At 42.3% G+C, this 20,055-nt stretch overlaps 1 protein-coding gene across 1 annotated transcript in view; it reads right to left on the reverse strand.

Moving 5' to 3' along the window:
* Positions 1–6,621: 6,621 nt before the first annotated feature.
* LOC309555197 (baculoviral IAP repeat-containing protein 1-like) overlaps positions 6,622–20,055 on the reverse strand; it is a 55,222-nt gene continuing 41,788 nt past the window's right edge. Inside the window, exon 10 of the mRNA XM_082257054.1 lies at positions 6,622–6,995. Within this exon, the coding sequence (XP_082113180.1) occupies positions 6,631–6,995 (365 nt within the window). The 3' untranslated portion in view covers positions 6,622–6,630. The remainder of the gene's footprint in view (positions 6,996–20,055) is intronic.

A 20,055-nucleotide genomic window follows, 5' to 3' on the forward strand; every position in this document is an offset into this window, starting at 1 on the left:
CCACTTTTCAGAGACTGATGGAAAATACTGTCGGTGATATGAATCTTATTGAGGTTCTTGTATACCTGGACGACATCATTGTATTTGACAAGACCTTGAAAGAACACAAAGCTTGCATTGAGAAGGTTTTCCAGAGATTCCATGCAGAGGGACTGAAGCTGTCTTTGGAGAAGTGTCAGTTTTACCAGACGTCAGTCACTTATTTGGGGCATGTGGTTTCAGTAGATGGGGTAGCTACCGATCCCCAGAAGCTGGAGGCTGTTACCACCTGGCCTAGACCAAGGACTGTAACTGAACTATGCTCCTTCCTTGGGTTTTGCTCCTACTACCGGAGGTTTGTGAAGAACTTTGCTCAGATAGCAAAGCCTCTAAATGAACTTTTACAGAAGGAAAGTGGTGAAGAACTATTGCAGTCAAGTGTCAAGGAACAATGCCCCAAGGGGCCCAGGGGATCCCAAGAGTCTATTTAAGATCAGTGGACCACCAAGTGCAAGCAGGCATTCTGGAAGTTGAAGAAGAGTCTCACACGGGCTCCTGTTTTGGCTTCTGCTGATCCTGTCAAACCCTATGATTTGCATGTTGATGCCAGTCGACACGGTCTGAGTGGGTGCTGTATCAAGAAATTAATAGGAAACTTCCTCCTGTGGCTTATGTAAGTGGTAGTCTGTCACCTTCTGAGAAGAATTACTCAATACACAATTTGGAGTTTTTGGCCCTCAAGTGGGCAGTAGTAGATAAGTTGCAGTTGCCTCCTTCGTGGTGAAAACAGAAAATAACCCTCTGACTTATCTGCTGTCTAAGGCTAAACTGGATGCTACTGGACATCGGTGGTTGGCTGCTTTATCTGAGTTCCAATTCAGTTTGAAGTATCGGCCAGGAAAAGGAAATCTGGATGCAGATGCTTTGTCCAGGAGACCCTATACCTTGGATGGAGAAGACCGTGACTGGGTGCACCTCTGAAGGAGTCCAAGCTGTATGTCAGGGAGTGGAGTATCGACATACTGTAGAGGAGCTACTGGAGCTGAAGCTGTAGGAGTCTCCCCAGCGGGAGTGCCATGTTGCTACTGTGATTTAACACAAATTCGAAGTCAGGAGCTTCCTCAATTGACAAAGGAGGATATGAGGAAAGATCAATGAGAAGATTCTTTGTGTGCTCTAGTAAAGGCCGCATTAACTTCAAGAGATCCTAAGGTCCTGTTGAACAGTCCGATTGTAGGTGCTAGGGTGGTCTTTAAGGACTGGGACAGATTTCAATTTGAAGATGGAATTGTATATTGAATGTGTCCTGCCGAAGAAGCAGATGGAATTCAACAGTTGTTTCTGCTGGAAAAACACCAACTGATGGTACTTACAGCTCTCCACGATGATCATGGACATCTGGGGCCAGATCAAACTTTTAAGCTGGTCAGGGATTGGTTCTATTGGCCTTTTATGAGAAAGGAGGTTAAAAGTTATTGCCACTCTTCTATCAGATGTATTCGGAGGAAGACCTTGCCCAGCAGAGCTGCCCCAATGGGTCATCTAAGAAGCCAAGCACCAATGGAGTTGGTGTTCATTGACTTCCTGTGTCTTGAACCTGATCTGGGTGGGTGTAGTAATGTCCTGGTTGTGACTGATCATTTTACTAGATGTGCTCAAGCTTTTCCAACTCGAGCCCAGCAGGCTAGCACAGTTGCCAAGACTCTCGTGGAAAAGTTCTTCATTCATTACGGCCAACCTCAACGTATTCATTCGGATCAAGGCTAGGACTTTGAAAGTAAACTGAACTGATATGATATGAAGACTTTGTGAACTATTGAATATACAGATGTCCAGAACTCCTCCATATCATCCACAGGGAGATCCAAATCTGGAGAGGTTGAATCATACCCTGTTGAACATGTTGGGGATTCTACCGTTGGAAAAGAAGCAACACTGGGGTGATCACATTGCCACTGTGGTGCACGCTTATAACAGTACTGTAAATGACTCCACTGGATATTCCCCTTACAAATGAATGTTTGGAAGAAAAGCTCGATTACCAGTGGATCTAGCTTTTGGGATGTCACCTGACCATACTTCTCAGAATTCCTATGGAGGATATGTGGATAGGCTTATGAAAAACCTGAAGTTAGCCTATGAGAAGGCTCTTGAAGCATCTGCTGTAAGGGAATAGCGTAATAAGAACTTTGATTTGAAGGTGAGAATTCAAGATCTACATCGATCGAGTCCTGTTGAGGAACTTGGGAATGCCTGGAAAACACAAGCTGGCTGACTGTTGGAGTTCTCAATCTTTTATCATTTGCAAGAGGTTATCTGGCCTACCAGTGTATCAGATTCGTCTGGAGGGAAGATCTGATCCAGTGAAGACTTGGCATTGGAATCACTTGTTACCTATTTCAGATGCTATTCGGGTGCCCTTAGTTCCTTGTCCTGATGCCTCTCGAACTCCTAATTTGCTACGACCTAGGACCCAGTGGGTGTCTAGATCTTCAGCTCAGGAAGAAGGGGAGGAAAACAGTGATTGAGAAGGAGTGATGTTTGTGAACAAATAGTATTGCAACCAGGTGTGGTAATGGACTAGTAGAGGTAAAGGGGACAATAGAGACTATATCTACCAAACCTGGGTAATGGGGATTTAAATGTGCCTCCAAATCAATGAAAAAATATATACATGAATTGTAAAAAGAATAATTCATGTTTATTAAATATTACATACAATCCATATTGTGACAGTTCGCACTGTCACTGACAGTGAAAAAACTATGTGACAGATAAATTGATGGTTTGCACTGCTTCAGTTGGTCAGACTTGTAAGATGCATGTCATCAGCTCAAACACCTGTCTTCCACGCATTGTAAATTATGCTGATTTGCTCACCTATTGTTTACGGTGGGTTCTCAGTATTTACATTATGATATGTGTATTGTATCTTGTGTTAGCTTTGGTGTCGGCAGTCTGGGCTTCCAGGCTGGCTTAAGTGTAATGAGTTAATTAGCATGTTAATTGGGATTAGCCATGAGTCAGCTGTACCTCGTTAGCTATTCATTGTGTGATGTTTTATTCAAATATTCAGGTCATTGTTCATGTAGTGACTGTCATGCTTCTCAAGTGTATAAAAGTCTGCTGCTTGTTTTAATAAAGGAGTCAGTTGTTTCCAGACACATGCAAGCTAAGTTTGTATGGCGGCGGCTGGGATTTGATATCTATATTCATGACTGGGAGGAAGCTGTATACTGACGGAAGTCCACAAGTACAGTGTGGGTTTGAGGTTCCGTTACACATATTGAGAAAGATACAGTCATAATCAAGTGTGACAATGCATGTATATAACAGGTCACATGACCTAAATGTGGACCATATGATCTGCTGATTGATCTACGCGTTTCGCTTGCATTTAAGGAGCTCTTCTTCAGCATACCAAAAGTACATGTATATCATACAAACTTTCATAATGTCACAGTATCTAGAATAATAACAACACAACATATTAGTATACATCAAGCATAGTATATCAGAAAATCTTATACAGTATTTGAAAAAAAAAAAAAAAAAAATGAAAACATATTAAATCAATAACAACCTAGTGATGGAAAATGGACAAGCAGATAATGAGGGGAAAAAAAAGGGGGAAAGTTCTTCCATCTTTGGGGACCAAAGATTTTTAAGTGGGGGGAGGATGTAGCCTGGCTCGGACTGCCATAATATATACCATAATATATGTATATATATGAATTGTGTTTAAAAAGTGTTGCGCCTTCAATTACTACTATCAGTGTTTTTCCATTTTGCAATGCTGTGATCAATAACAGTATAAGAAACAAATTATTTAAATAGTGACAACTAGAATACAATAGCCTTGGAAATATCAGCACGATACACGGATTTCACACAGAGAGGTGTAATGAAGGTTACACTCACTATTTCAGGATTATATGCATTATAATAGTATAACAGCACATGCACATGCACGTAGCAAGGCTACAGTATTCTAGTTGTCACTATTTAAATAATTTGTTTCTTTTTTTAGTTACTGATCACAGCATTGCAAAATGGATATATTTTCATAGTGGTAATTGAAGGTGCAGCACTTTTAAAACACAATTTGTATTTCTGCACTTACCAAAAGGGAAGGGATCAGTGCAAGCAGCTCCATGAAAGAGTCATCTCACATAGTAGCTTACGGGATCCCATATATAATATGTATATATATATATATATATATATATATATATATATATATATATGCATGCTTACCGCTATTGCCAGAGTGCCCCTTCAAGGCTGCTTTCAGAGGAAGATTAACCTCTCACTGGAAGTGGAAGAACTGGATTGTGGGAGATATAGTTCCGTACTGGACGCAGACTGTTATCTGGATTGCAGAAGGAACTATACTCCCAGAAAGCATTGGGGAGTGAAGGACCATGGGAGAGCCTATAAACCTATCTGCTTCACAGTGCGCACTCCCTCTTGCTTCCGGGACCCAGTGAGTGTAGTCCAGCTTGTGGAGTGCTGACAGACACTGTCGATGGTTGTGGCCTAGTCTGAGTGCGAAGCTCGTCCTCAGTGGTGCGGATGCTGGTAATCACGCAGTGGTGGCTGATTCAGTGGAGCTGAACGGGAAGTGAGTGGAGGCCAAACAGACTGACCGGGACAGCAGAGTATCAATCATTCCAAGACGCAGGAGCGTGGGAGGTCGCCTCACCTGCGTTGTGGGATCATCACATATGGACATCAGAGAACGGAAGGGTGCCTGTGTGAATTTCTAAATCGCAAGTATAATCCTTATTCATCAACACACTGACCGCAGACAGTATTGCATCTATCACTTCTTTGGGATTACAAATATCACATTGGACAGTGATAAGAGCTCCAACTGCTGGCAAATACTTAGCAAGGCCTTGCTAGGAGAAGGGGTTTCATTTAATAAATCATAAGATACAGCGCCACTGATAATATGATCTGTGCAAATACGCAATAAGGTGCTGAATCAACTGATAAAGTGCTTGTATATAAAGTGCTTAATATAATTAGTATGATTAGTATATTATTATTATTAATATATTAGTTATACTAATTATATTTTATTATCATTAGAACATGCGTATTTTCTAAAATCCTCCTGAAGAATCGGTTTATACCGTGAATCATGTTGAGGGATATACGCCTGGACTTCTGAATTCCCACCTTGGGATGACCAGTGTTTGAGATGTATTTATATTCTTTGTACTTATGTATTTTTTTTCTTTTGTGATTTTAATATTTTGAATAAAAATTTAAATAGATTCATTTTATCCTGATATATGTATTATATAGTACCATAAGAATCCATTTCCACTCCAAATTCCCCGTCCTTGGTTCCCTTGGACCTTTTGGGGAGGATAGGTCCTCGTTCCCTTTCCCCACATTAGTCCTTACCATCTTTACAAAGTCACATGCTGCCCAACTCTCTTTTATGCAAGGAGAATAAAATTGGCATATTTATGACTTTTAGGGTCCATTAACTCTTTTGCATTAACGCATGCTTTTTTGTTTTTATGTTAATGCCGCCAGTTTTTTTAATAGGTTCTCAAAGCATCAAAGTATGTGAAAAAAAATGCATCTGTTTTATTTTGACAAAGCAGCACACATCTGTTCATTATGGTGCACAGAAGCATTTTTTTTACAGTATATGTATGTTAGGGTGCCATTCAGTATAAATAGCAACATACTGCAATGCACAAATGTACCTGCACATTAGCGTGCGTTACAGTAATGTGCAGTAAAACACTTTTTACCATGCTTTACAACAAAGCAAAATTTATTTTGCATATATTTACATATATATTGTGCATTCACATCAGTCCCTTCCCTCAAGGAGCTTACAATCTAAGGTCCTAAATCACTTTCTTATATACACATAGTAAGGCCAATTTATACAGGATCCAATTAACCTACCAGCATGTCTTTGGAATGTGGGAGGAAGCCGGTGTACACAGATGAAACCCACACAGGCACATGGAAGAACATGCAAACTCGAAGCAGGTAGTGTCATGGTTGGGATTTGAACCAGTGACCCTTTTGCTGCTAGGTGAAAGTGCTAACCACTACACCACTGTGCTGCCCTTTGTGCCCTTAGTGATTGGTGAGAAAGATAGATACTACTGCCACACAAGGCTGCCACACAACTGAAAGGTTTACATGTAACTTCTCCTGATCTTTTTGACATGCATTTATCATGAATGGTAGTCTCTGATATTGCATGTTTTCATAATTTCCTTGGATTAAATCCATAAAGGTTTTACCTTGTACAGTATGCCTTAAAGAGTAACTCCACTTTTGTTGCGAAAAAAGCATTCCCCTCTGGGTGATCTATGTACATGGCAAGGATTATAACAAACTTTGTTGCAGATTCCTGTTTTGTTATTCTGAAGCAATCCCTGTATGTTTCTTCATGCCCATGTGCTCAGTGAGTCTAATGGGGTGGTTTCATAATTATCAACCAGCTGTTGCACCTGCAGGCCTCTAATGAGAAAAATTGCACAACTTTAATTACAATTGTAATAATTAATATTATATATATATTTTTTTTTATATATATTTTTTTCCCTTACTATTGTGGAGTTACCCTTTCAGTAAGTTTTTTAGGATTGCTTTTTGGATTTACATTTTTTAATTCTCAATGGTGGGTGAAAATGGCAAATACCACTGCCACTCAATGATTAAACTTTTAGCTTGAGGGTGACTCTCTTTCATTGCGTTAAACATATCTAAATCATTTTTATCAAGCAGCCAGCCAAGCATGCGTATTTTCAACAAGCGTGGTAGTCTGGACACAAATCGCACAAAGGAAATGACAGTTGAAGCATTGGACTTAATATGCTGCGTGTACATGCGACTTATATCGAGGCAACGGAGCTCTGGCATGTTATATGATCTCTCAAAAAATGTTCTCCACCCAGATTCAGTGACTTCAGTGTTGATTTCCAGTTCAAGTTGTTGAAGCTTTTTCAGGTAGCCGTTTCTTGTAATATCAGCTACAAAGATAATAAATATAGATAAGATAAATACAGTCATAGAAAAATGTTAACATTTTTTAATTGTCCCATACAGTCTTTCTAAGTACAACAGATATATGCAAACATTGCTGATTGGTCTTCAGGTTCCTGTGTCCAGTGTTCCCATGTGCTCAGTATTCTTGGATTTTCTGTTTCTGACCCGGCTTGCTTCCTGACCATACTCCTGCCTCTTACCCCAACTTGCTCTTGCTTGCTCCCTGTGTATGACCCTGGTTTGTTCGCTACTTTTTATGATTCTGTTCCCGATCCTGACTACATCTCTTGTCTAGCCCTGCTGTTCTGGACATGCCTGCACATCCAGTGTGCCATCTTACCCAGCTGCCTTCCAGTCTGGCCTGTCTCCAGATGTATTCGGCAACAGTACATTCGGCAACCCATGCTTCTCTGGGCTCAGCATCTCATGTCACTACTCTCACGGGTACAGTGCACTCAGCCACAAGGAAAGCCTTCTTGTCACTTTGGCCTCATACCAGGTACTTGATAGTACCAATCAGCCACTAGGACAAAGGCCAAAAGAGGTGCTCCCCCATTAGAGGCTTTGTGCCAGCAATTAGCAGCCCTCATTCTTTCCCGTTGTTTAGTCCCCTCCACCAGTATCTAACGTAAATCAAAGTGTTCCATTTATCTATCATGACTTTCTGGATGTTTTTGATGAAAAGAAGGCTGATACATTACCACCCCATTGGTCTTATGACTGCTCAGTCTAGTTACTTCCTGGTGCAGAGATTTCTTATGGCTGGATCTTCCCTCTGTCTGAGATTAAATTAGAAGCCCTATGGCAGTATATTGATGAAAACCTGTAAAAGGGATTCATTGAACTTTCTTTAACTCAACAAAGTACCATTAAGAATCGCTACCCTCTTCCATCTCTTCCAGAGATTCTGAACAGCCCAAATTTTTACAAAGCTTAAACCTATGGGGTGCCTATAATTTAGTTTGTATATGGGAGGGGGACAAATGGAAAACATCCTTCCGGACCCATTTCAGACAATTTGAATACCTTGTAATGCTGTTTGGACTGTGCAATGTCCCGGCCATGTTTCAGCATTTTGCAAATTATATCTTGTGGGAATTCTTGGACCACTTCTTATTCATGTACTTTGACGATATACTAATCTTTTTGCTACATTGTGTTTGTATATAGCCACAGATAAAGGGGCTACCTATAGCTCTTGCTGTGAATAAAAATGAGGCTAAAATAAAGGTGCTTAACCAGTGCAAAGTTGTGATACTAGAGGGGTGGGTATCAATTAGAATGAATAAGCCTGAGTTGCTGTAATGTAGGTTTTCCTATAAGTGACACTCTAAGGTGCTAGGTGTGCTAATAATTAATATATAAATACAGAATTATCACATGAGATGGGTGCACCTGAACAATAGCATTAAACGCAGCACATATGCAATAAAAATAACAAAATTTATGAATACCTCTATGGTGCTTGATAAAGTGTTAAATGAAGACAAGGTGCTCAATGGAACATAAAAATTACTACAAAAAATAAGGCTGAATTACATATAAGTGCATAGTTATAGTGATCGATCAGAAAAATTCATAAGAATTCATAAAAAACTCATAAAAATCAAATAGGCAAAGTATTATGGGTGACTGGAAGTGCAAATATTAAAGTGATGAGTATTCAATAAGTGCTCAAAAAAGAGTTCATAAAAATCCTCATAAAAATAAAGTTCATGGGTGACTTGAAGTGCAAATAAGCAGGTATTTCTTGGGTGCCAATAAAGTGCAGGTGCTCTGTGCTCTGCTTCCAAGCGGTCAGGTGAAGATACTTGTTTCCACCGTGGAAGGTAGTAAATAAACACACTCACCAGAGAGAATGGGTCTTATATACTGTATAGTATTAAGACCGGGTATCACTTTGGCCACCTGGACCAGAATAGGTTCCGCTGAGGGATGTAGTGCCCCAATGCTCCGGACTGTCACCTCCTAGTTTACCTCCATCCGTAGGTCCGGCCAGGTTATGGAATAAAAGAAGGCTCCAGATGGTGTAATAATGTTTTTAAGAGCTTTTATTTAACTTTTAAAATACACACAAGTAGTAAAAAACAATAAAACGCCAGCAGGAAGGAGTCGACGAGTGGAGAGCGGTGAATACCGTTGTGCGTTCCACTCGGCTCCCGTGACGTAGACAGCGTGCATTCCACCTTACGCGTGTTACGTTCATAACGTTGACGTCCTTATTTATTGTAGTAAATTTTATGTTCCATTGAGCACCTTGTCTTCATTTAACACTTTATCAAGCACCATACAGGTATTCATAAATGTTGTTATTTTTATTGCATATGTGCTGCGTTTAATGCTATTGTTCAAGTGCACCCATCTCATGTGATAATTCTGTATTTATATATTAATTATTAGCACACCTAGCACCTTAGAGTGTCACTTATAGGAAAACATACATTACAGCAACTCAGGCTTATTCATTCTAATTGATACCCACCCCTCCGGTATCACAACCTTGCACTGGTTAAGCACCTTTATTTTAGCCTCATTTTTAGTCACAGCAAGCGCTATAGGTAGCCCCTGTATCTGTGGCTATATACAAACACATCCCTACCCTTTCTATAGCAGCTGCAGTTGACATACATTTAATATTGAACACCTTCTACAAAAATATTATTTAACCCATTGGCGCGGGGGATATACTTCCAAGTATATATACCCTTCATTTTAGTACATTGGGTTCATGTGAAAAGGGCCTTGTCCACACTAAAGGAACATGGACTTCATGCAAAAGTGGAGAAATGAGAATCTGAGAAACAATTCATTAAATTTTTGGGACCAATAATATCCACAGATGGGATTGCTAAGGATTCACAAAAAGTACCTGCCATCCTTGATTGGCCTGTTCCAACCAACAAAAAGGGCATCCAGAGATTCGGAGGCTTTGTCAACTTTTATCAGAGAATCATATGGGGTTTCTCAACTATTATCGCCCCAATCACTCAGCTAACTCATCAATACACTCAATTTCAATGGGCTCAGGAGGCCCAATCAGCTTTTGGAAATTAAAGGCCCTATTCACTTCCACTCCAGTGTTGCAACACCCTGATCCTGCCTTACCCTGTGTCCTGGAGGTTGAAGCTCCGGAGGTTTTGTCATAAAGCCAAGGCGCCAAAGCATTGCTCCACCTAGTGGCTTTTTTTTTCCTCGGAAGTTGAGTCTAGCTGAAAAGAATTTTGTGATCACGATCTGTTGGCCAGTAAAGCTGCATTGGAAGAGTGTAGATATTTGTTGGAGGGGGCAGTTCATCCTGTAATGATTTTTACCGACCACAAGAACTTAAAATACTTCAGTAGGCCTGATGGGCCTTATTCTTTTCCAGGTTCAACTTTCATATAACCTATCATCCAGGGTCCAAGAACAGAAAGGCTGATGCACTTTCACATATGTTCCAAAAGACCCTTGAGTTGTATCTCCTAGCACCATTTTATCCCCTCAAAATGTCTTGCTACTACAACCTGATCTAAAGACATCTATTGGGTAAGCTTCTTTCCAGTGCCCTGAATCTAAAGCCCACTCATTAAGGAGACAAGGTGGACATCTTTGGCACAATGGCAAGATTTTTGTACCTCAGGAGATAAGACCTCAGGTTCTTATGTTCCATGATCATCAGCTGACTGGGCATTTTGGAGTGCATAAAACAATGGAACTCATCCAACAGCCATTATGGTGGTAGAGCCTAAGTAAAGATTGTAAAGACTATGCAGGGTCTTGTGCAACCTGTCGCTGCAGCAAGGGTAGCAACACTAAAGCTTGAGGCTTGTTAAGACCACTACCAATGCTGGACCATCCTTGGAAAATGTTATCCATGGACTTTATCATGGACTTACCTCCTTCAGAGGGGTTTACCACCATTCCGGTAGCAGTGGATTGGATGATCAAGATGGCCCTTTTTTTTCCAATGGTGGGTATGCCCTCAGCCATGGACACAGCACATATATTTATCAGAGAAATAGTAACACTTCATGGTCTGCCTAACAACATTTGAACTTTCACTTCAGAATTCTAATAAGTTTCACCCGAACTTCCATGTTTCCCTTCTCAATCCAGTTGTTCCAGATACCTAACTGAGGAGACAAGATACTCCTCCACCACCAATCACAGTTAGGGAGGAGATGGAGTTCAAGGTGGAATCAATTCTGGACTGTATGACACAAGAGAAACAGATCCAATACCTTATCAAATGGTAGGGATATGCTTTCTTCCACAGACTTGCTCTTACTTGCTCCCTGTGTATGGCCCTGGCTTGTTCCTGACTAAGCTCCTGTTTATGGTCCTGCCTGATTACCGTTACTGACCTTGGCTCCTGTTCCTGACTACATCTCCTGTCCAGCCCTGCTGTTCTGGACCTGCCTGCACATCCAGTGTGCCATCTTACCCAGCTGTCTTCCAGTCTAACCTGCCTCCAGGAAGTCTGGTATCACTGCCGATCCATCTGGCAACAGTCGGCAACCTGTGCTTTTCTGGGTTCAACATCCCCTGTCACCTCTATCAGGGTACTGTGCACTCAGCCTCAAGGGAAGCCCTCTCTCCACTTTGGAATCAGACCAGGTACGTGACACACTGAAATCATCTGTTGCCTATAACAGAAGCAGTTTGGATGCTCCCACAAACTAATGCCCCACTTATATGGTTTCTTGCAGACCCCATCCACTTACTCGGTCTCAAGACACCATGTTAATCACAGATGAAAAGGAAAGTGAGGAAGAAGAGATGGGCATAGCCTGGTTGTGGCCCTCCTAACCTGAAAAAAATGCTACATTTTCTGTAGCTAAGGAAACACACATGGTGATTCCCAGATGAGATGTCAGAGTCCACGCCTCAAATTCAGCTGTTAGAGGCCCCAGAGGATCTCACAATGCCATCAGCAGCAGAAGATGTAGAAACTGACCAAGACCACATAGATTTAACAAAAGAAACAGAAGAAGCTGAACCTATTGTATCGCAGGAACCACAAACCAAATGAGCTATTCGGTCCCCAAAGAAACTGACACATGACTCCTTGGGAGAAAGTTCAGAAGAAGACATCTACACTACTCAACAGACTAATGGTAAGGCGACCCTCCTCACTACGAATTTGGTAGGAGGCCACCTACACATCCCCTGACACCTCTAGATGGGCCATCCCTAAATTGAGGGTCCATAGACAAGACAATCTTGCCCCTTCTGATAACTGGTAGGAGGTTCCCTTTTTCAATTGCATATGTCAATGGGAACAATTTAGGCCTATGTACTTGTTAATCTGTGTTATTTTGTATTTATTTATTTATTTATTTTTAAATCAGGAAAATGTTTATTGAAATAAACAGACATCATATCAGTCCAATATGACAGGTAATACAATAAATGATGCAGTAACTTACAAATCCAAAAACATTCATCTCAGATACATTGTCAAATACTGGTTACATAGTTAAATAGTTAGTGAGGTTGAAAAAAGAAATCATTCCATCCAGTTCAACCTATAATGTGTGTGTTTGCTGTTAACCGTACTTTGTATACCCCTTTATGTTGTGGTCTTTAAGGTGCCCATCTAATAGTTTTTTGAAACTATTGATGTTCCCTACTGATACCACTTCTTGTGGAAGAGAATTCCACATCCTTACTGCTCTGATAGTAAAGAACCCCTTACATGGTGTTCGTGCTCATATACACCTAGCAAAAGCTAAGCAGGCACGTCACCACCATGACACCATTTCACCTGTAGCTAAGCAAAGTCACAAATATTCATCCAAACCAAGTGAATATCTTAGTCTTATGCCCCATACACACGTGCAGATTATCTGCAGACTTTTGTCTGCAGACTTACCTTTTCTATGTAGTGCAAGGGCCTGCCGGATTGCATACAAATTGAAAGTGTTTAGGTTTGACCTCATATTATATGGTTTTGGTAAGTCTGCAGACAAAAGTCTGCAGATAATCTGCACGTGTGTATGGGGCATTAGTCTTATGGTCTATTCGGACAGGATAATATTCTCTGGTATACCAGTTCCCATGGGCTAAGACCTGGGGAGTCCACCCATAGTCCCCATACCTTTTCAAACTTGCCAGGGCAACCCCGGCGGCTAAAAATATGGTTTTCACGAAGTAAAGCCTGGCCCACAGCGGACACCCAGGACTTGTGTGTAGGGGGATCTGGTGACTTCCACATCACTAACAGTAGCCTACGGGCGTGAAATAGGGCCCTTCCTACTGCTATCCTAGGATGTTCATCTTCAATGATATCTTCTTGAAACAACATTTAGGGTCTAATGGGATTTTTACCCTAAATACCATATTTAATGTGTCTATAACCTGCTTCCAATATAGATGTAGTTTAGGGCAATGCCATAGTAGATGGATTAAATCACTTTAATCCCTTAACTTTGGTCCCTTTTACATCTATGGCGGTTTGGTTCCGTTCCATATCCCATCTTGTAAAGCCATAGGACTCGGAGAGTATAATGAGAGCGTAAGAGAATATATAATTGAGAGAGCTTCTGGGCCACATTTAAGGAACAGGTTACCACAGCCTAATATGCCCTCCTCCCATTGGTCACCTGTCATTGGTCCCAGGTCTCTCTCCCTGAGCGACGCTGCTTTGTTAAGATAGCCCTTGTGTGCTATAGGATTGTAAAATAAAGCCTTTAGAGCTTTCAGCCATTTGAATCAGATTAAAAATAGGGGTGGGAGACATATGCCATCCCCTTGTGCCCTGACGGCATGCCACAGTTGCAAATAATAAAAAGGCATATGCACAGGTAAAGAGTATGTGACTTGCAGTGAGGCAAAAGGTAGCAGAACTCCGTCCCTAAAAATCTGGGACATATTATCTATCCCATACATCTTCCACCGAGCACCATGCATCAACTTGGCAAGCTCCGGATAATTATCATTACGCCAAAGCAGACTATACTTCGTATATCTGGTAACATGCTGTAAGTATTTGGCTTTGTTCCATATTTTTTGAACGAGGCCATATGTCGGTAGGAGCTTATTTGGTTTAGTAAAGCCAAGGGCCTCAAGACCCTCTGAGACCAAGTCTCTCTGGATATGTGCAAGCATAATGCGGGTCGTGGACGGAATGCGGTCTTCAACACCTTGTGTATGGACAAACTTGAGGCCAATTAGCTGCTGCAATTGTGCCGTTATATAATAGAACCAGGGATTAGGAAAGGCAAGGCCCCCCCACATCCTTGGCCCATTGTACTTGTTCCAGTTTGATTCTCAGTGTGCGCTTTTCCCAGAGCAGATTCCTAAAAATGGAATTCACTATTCTAAATGTTTTTAACCACTTGCCGACTGCTCACTGAGCTGCTACTGCGGCAAAGTGGCTCGTTATCGTCTGGCGACGTAGACCTACGTCACCAGACTCTCCCCTCTCTCAGCGGCGTGCGCGCGCCGCCTGAGGCTCGCTCCCGCTGTATTCAGACACAGCGGGAGTCGGGTCAGGGGAGGAGAGGCGGTGATCACCGCCGCTCTTCCCCGATCGTCGGGATCTCCTATGTGACAGACAGGGACAGATTACAGGATTCAGCATAGCTGAACCTGCAATCTGTGTCTCTGTCACACAACCCCCTCCCCCCCTCACACGTCAGTAAGCATGAGGCATACATTTAACCCCTTGATCACCAACAGTGTTAACCCCTTCCCTGCCAGTGTCATTATTATAGTAACAGTGCATATTTTTAGCACTGATTACTGTAGTAATGTCACTGGTACCCCCAAAAGTGTCAAAAATGTCAGTCAGGGGTCCGATCTGTCCGCCGCAATGTCGCAGTCCCGCAAAAAAAAAAAATCGCAGATCGCCGCCTATACTAGGGTAAAATCTTCCGGTCTTAAAGCGGTTAAAAATAAGCTCATTGAGAATTTTTTTGTCAAAGACATGTAGCTAAATACATTTTGGCCTAAATATATGACAAAAATTTAATATAGTGGATATTTTTTAACTGTAAAAGTAGAAAATGTCAATTTTTTCGCTAAATTTTTGCTCTCTTTTTATTAATATCGCAAAAAATGAAAAGCGCAGAGGTGATCAAATACCACCAAAAGAAAGCTCTGTTTGTGGGAAAAAAAGGACGTAAATTTCGTTTGGGTATAGGGTTGCATGACCGCGCAATTATCAGTTAAAGTCGCGCAGTGCCAAGTTGCAAAAAGTGGCCTGGACGTGAAGCAGGAAAATCCTCCGATGGTAAAGTGGTTAAAGGAACAACAGTAGGGGGGCTGTGTAATGGGTAGAGTAACTGGGGCATCAGTATCATTTTGATAAAGGTTTGTTTTACCAGCAACCAACAATGGCAGTTTGTTCCAGATTTTTTAATTTTATCTCTAAATTTATTCAGTAGGGGGGAAATATTCAGTGGGCAGTACTCTAAGGGAGAAGAAGTCACATAGATCCCTAAGTATTTGAATTTATCTGTGATAGGTATGGGACAAGTGGGAGCGATTGGTTGCGTGGAATCACAGTACAGTAGGAGCAGTGCTGATTTGGTCCAGTTAATGGTCCGTCTGGAGTAATGGCCAAATTCAAGGACTGATGACATGGCCGCTTGCAGTGACAGGGTCATATCTCCTAGCATTAACATGTCATCTGCATACAGCATGATTATTTGTGAATTTCGCCATAGCAAACCCCATGATTAGGGGTTTTTTTAAAAAGCCCGTGGCGTGTGAAACACACTCAAAAGACTTACACCCGGTGCATAAAAAGTGCACACACGCAAACGTGAAGAACACAAAAACTGCACAGGGTGTGCGAATGGTCTGGCCTCCGAAGAGGTTGGACCTATACCTTGATCCCCCGGGGCGCAAGACTCCTGACGGGGACTGAGGTACTTCCTATGGTTTGCCTGGCCGAAACCTGGCAAACCCCGTTCTCTAGGGGGACTGCCGAAACAGCCCACCCCAAGTACTGGGTGGGGCTCCCCCGAAGGGAGACCCCATGAGAGAGGGCGAACTAAGCCAGAAGGCCATGTCCACCCCCTTCCAAGACGTTCAAGGTAGGCCCGAAGACCCACACCGTACTTGTCGTGCAGGAAGAAAAAGGTGAAAGTGAAGTGACACACTACAAAGAAAAATACATACAAACAAAAAGGTGGGGAAGGGGAAGTGGAGAAGTGAATTAGTGCCAATGTGAAAATACAAAGGCAGGCCTTCTGGCCGGAATAAAAATTCCTCTGGTCTAAGCCAAAAGGCCTGGCCCAAGAGGCAGGTGCAGAAAAAGTGTGTGTGGTGCAGTGACCAAGGTGCCGAAAAACTCAAGGCGAGCTGCCCCTCACCAGTGAAAATTAAGGCACCCCTGGGCTGCCACCCCAGGGGCACGTACTCCACGGGCTTTTTTGGTCTCAGCCCAAGGCCAGACCCTGTGTAGCCCTTACCTACCAGGAGGTTTGGAACGTGGACAGCTTAGGGAGAACCTGCCTTCAACTGGGGACAAGCCTTTTGCAAGGCCAGATTCAACCCAGGAGGAAAGGCCCTCCCACCGCCATCCAAATTCCTTACCAATTACATCCAGGAGCAATACTAACCATCTTTGGCCAGCTTTCTTGCTCCCTTCAAACTGATAGGGGCGGACCCATTCAAATCAGAAGGCGGTGGACCCATCCGGCTTTCTCTGACATGGCCTACTTCCCGGTCCTCCAGTTACACCCAGAGCGCCCCGGTTCCTTTCAGCCCCTGCCGATACTAACCATCAAGGTCCATACCAACTGATAAGAACAGATACTACACTTGATCTTAGCCAAAAGGCCGAGAAGCGATGATTAGGTGGTTGGCTCGTAAAAGGGCAGCTAACAATTCAATGGTTCAATGGTAAGCGCAAAGAGCAGTGGAGATAGGGGGCATCCCTGCCTAGTGCCTCTGCCCAAAGCAAATTATGGTGAGAACCTATCGAATACTCTTAACTCTACTGCCTTAAGGATTCAACCCAAGGGTGGCTGTGATATGCCCTCCATGTCCTGCTCAGATGGTGTCTCAGCAGAGCCACAGAGAGCTGGGGGAAGGAATGGAAGTCTTGCAGCTCAGGCATGTCTGGCTCTGTTGCAGGGGAGGGGGCTGGATCAGCCAAGGGAAGTGAGCAACCTGACATCTTCTCTGCATAGTAAAGTATGTCCCTTGGTTGCTCTTTCCCTAATGGTTTAGTGGAGGATTTACTCACAGGATCCCTGGACTTGTCCCTTGGACCACGCTGTGGCATAGGGTTCAGGGTGCCATCTTGGATATCCACGGCCGCGGGTTACTCCCCATTTCTTCCCCAAGGCATCTCTGCTTACTAGGCAGGTTCACTTACGGTTCACTGCAGTCTCCGGGGTTACAGGCAATGAATGCCAGCTGAACGAAGTCTCTAGGATGGGAATTAAAGGCTGGGGAGAGGATCAGTGCCGGATTACTTGTGGGAGCGCTGTAAAGTACGTCCGCTCACATGCCCGTCTTGGTCAGGCCCCAATCTGTGTTATTTTTAGTTACTTGTTTAAGTTAAGTTAACCCCATGGACACCATGGCTATGTGTTTGAAGGACTTCGTCCAATCTTTGTAACATAAGATTTCCAGTAGAGGGAGTGTGTAGCCAGGTGCTGGACTACTGAAACATGGATAAGAAAACATTTACCTCTATACAATCAGTTTACTTTCACTTTCTGCTTTCACTATCTGTTACCTGAAAAGGTATACAGGAAGGCTAACATGTTTCGGCAAACCGCCTTGATCACAGCACAATAATGAAGCGAGATACAGAGAATATATAGTGCAAAAAACTCCACCTACCCAACAAGCAATCAGACAATTGTGCTAATTAAAAATACTAATTTTTTAATTGGTAGCCAGGCTTAACACTGAGAAACATGAATACAATAAGACAAAAAACAAAAAAAGTTCAAAGAAATCAAACAACAAATGAAAAATAAATGGAAATATAAAAAAAAAAACAAATATAAGTACATAAAGGCAATAACCTGTGTAAATATATATTGCCCCAATGCATATACTGTGAAAAAGCCACAGGATAAATAATCCATGATTCAAAGCACTAACAATACACTAAACTAAATGATGGTATCATTTCAGAAAAAGGTCCACATCATACCTGTAGTTGATACCTGCAGAAATCCTAGTGTGGGGATTAAAAAATTCCTGTGGGTGTAACCCCCTCGGAGAGAACCTTTAACCCTTTCCAAACCACAAAATTTAAAAGAACTCATGTTGCTGGCATGAATATGTTTGAAGTGTTTTGAGACATTGGACAATCCCTTGTCGCTAGTGTAAGAAGCGCCGTGATAATGTTTGCTAACTCTGACTCGCGTGACGTACCACCTACATACTGTAGTCTACATGATGTACATTCTATGTCATAGACCACATTAGACCAGTGGCAACACCTGAGGCAGTGCAGCACAGACCACAGCAATCACATCTGCACCGCTGCTGCAGGGAGACCAGAGCATCATCTCACCCTCTACTTCCCACCACTGAATCTCTGAAGGCATTATGTGGAGTGACTGAGGGGCCCCCCTTTCTACAGTGAGAGTTCACAGCTGCACCACAGGGATTGGTGAGAAGGTTCACTGACCATTGTTCACACTGCTAGCAGGAACTAAGTTACTGGAGGCAGGACATTGAGTATATTGCACCTTTATTGCATCAGCACTGCACCTTTACTACACCTGTACAGCATCCTTACTGTACCTATACTGCATGCTGGTTTACTGAAACTGTCCTTAAGTGCACCAATGCTTCTTAAAGGGCCCCAATGATAGCCAGCAGAAGAACATAGGGACTGCCCCTCCCATGAAACCATCCTGCAAGCCCCCTTGTTTCCTTCAATTCATTTCTATGGACAGTGAAACATCCAGTCTGTCTAGGCCTAGCATAGTCAACATTAATGAACTTTGACAATATAGTTCCTGTGTTCCCTAAATCAAGTTTTTTTTACTGTCCACTGCTGCACTTTAGGTGACTTTGCTACAGTTTATGCTGATCTGGATGCCACGTGTCATCTTATGCCTATTTCTTATTAATCACCCTGTATTCTAAGTTGTTTTATTACCATTCTTAAGCAATTTCTTACTTTGTTACCAACCATATCAGGTGACAATATATTATATTTGCCTTTACTAACCGGTTCAGTGCCTGTTTACTTTGATATACTGTAGTACTATTACCAGGTACTAAGTATTACTTTCAGTGATTTTCTGTGATATTGCATGCTTTGTACACTCAACCTAGTGTGTTTGAGGGGCTGAAGTTCTTAAACAGGTCAAGGCAAAGAACAGAGGACCCATCCTAACCAGTGGCTCCTATAGGGATATTGCAAAAGCGCTTTCCCTGAGAATAGTACAGGGGCTGCCATCCACAAGCACAGTTCAATGCACATGACAATCCAGTCTCAGGCAAGGGGGGGAGCGAGTACCTGGTTTTGAAGTTATCCTTTCCCCCCTTCCTCCTTGCAGTTTTCTGCAGAACCATTCATAATTGTGAAGCTGCAAGCTATCACAGTCGAATGCCAACAGTTAAGATGACGGCACTGGCAAGGAGGACTAGAGAAAATGGCTCCAGTGAGCACATCGCTGGATCCTGGGACAAGAAAGTGACTGTTTATTAAAAGCCAGCAGCTACAGTTTTTGTAGCTGCTGACTTTTATTTTTTACAAATATGACTGGAGCTCCTCTTTAACAACCAGAAAGTGCTTGTAGCTCCTAGGAAAAATAATACAACTGTGTCCATATTGGAGGAGTTAAGGGGCTAAAATCTTTGTGTTAAGTGGCTAAAAGCTTTAAAAGAGCCTGTAAGGTATCTAAGATTTTTAACCGCCACTCCCCTGCAGTAGAAGACAGCGTATATTCATTTCTTCGTGGCCCATGTATCCTTCCTCTTCTCCATTTCAGCACTGGAGAAGAGAGTCCTAGTTACTCAACACTTCTAAGAAATGTCAGATGCCTGTGTACTGAGAGTTCCTTCTTCTAACCCCTGTCACTGCTAAATCCTGTTGAGGTATTGATTAATTTATTAATTTTTTAATTTAATTTT

The sequence above is a fragment of the Pelophylax lessonae genome, assembly GCF_965119305.1.
Source record: "Pelophylax lessonae genome assembly, chromosome: 1".
Classification (NCBI taxonomy): Eukaryota; Metazoa; Chordata; class Amphibia; order Anura; family Ranidae; genus Pelophylax; species Pelophylax lessonae.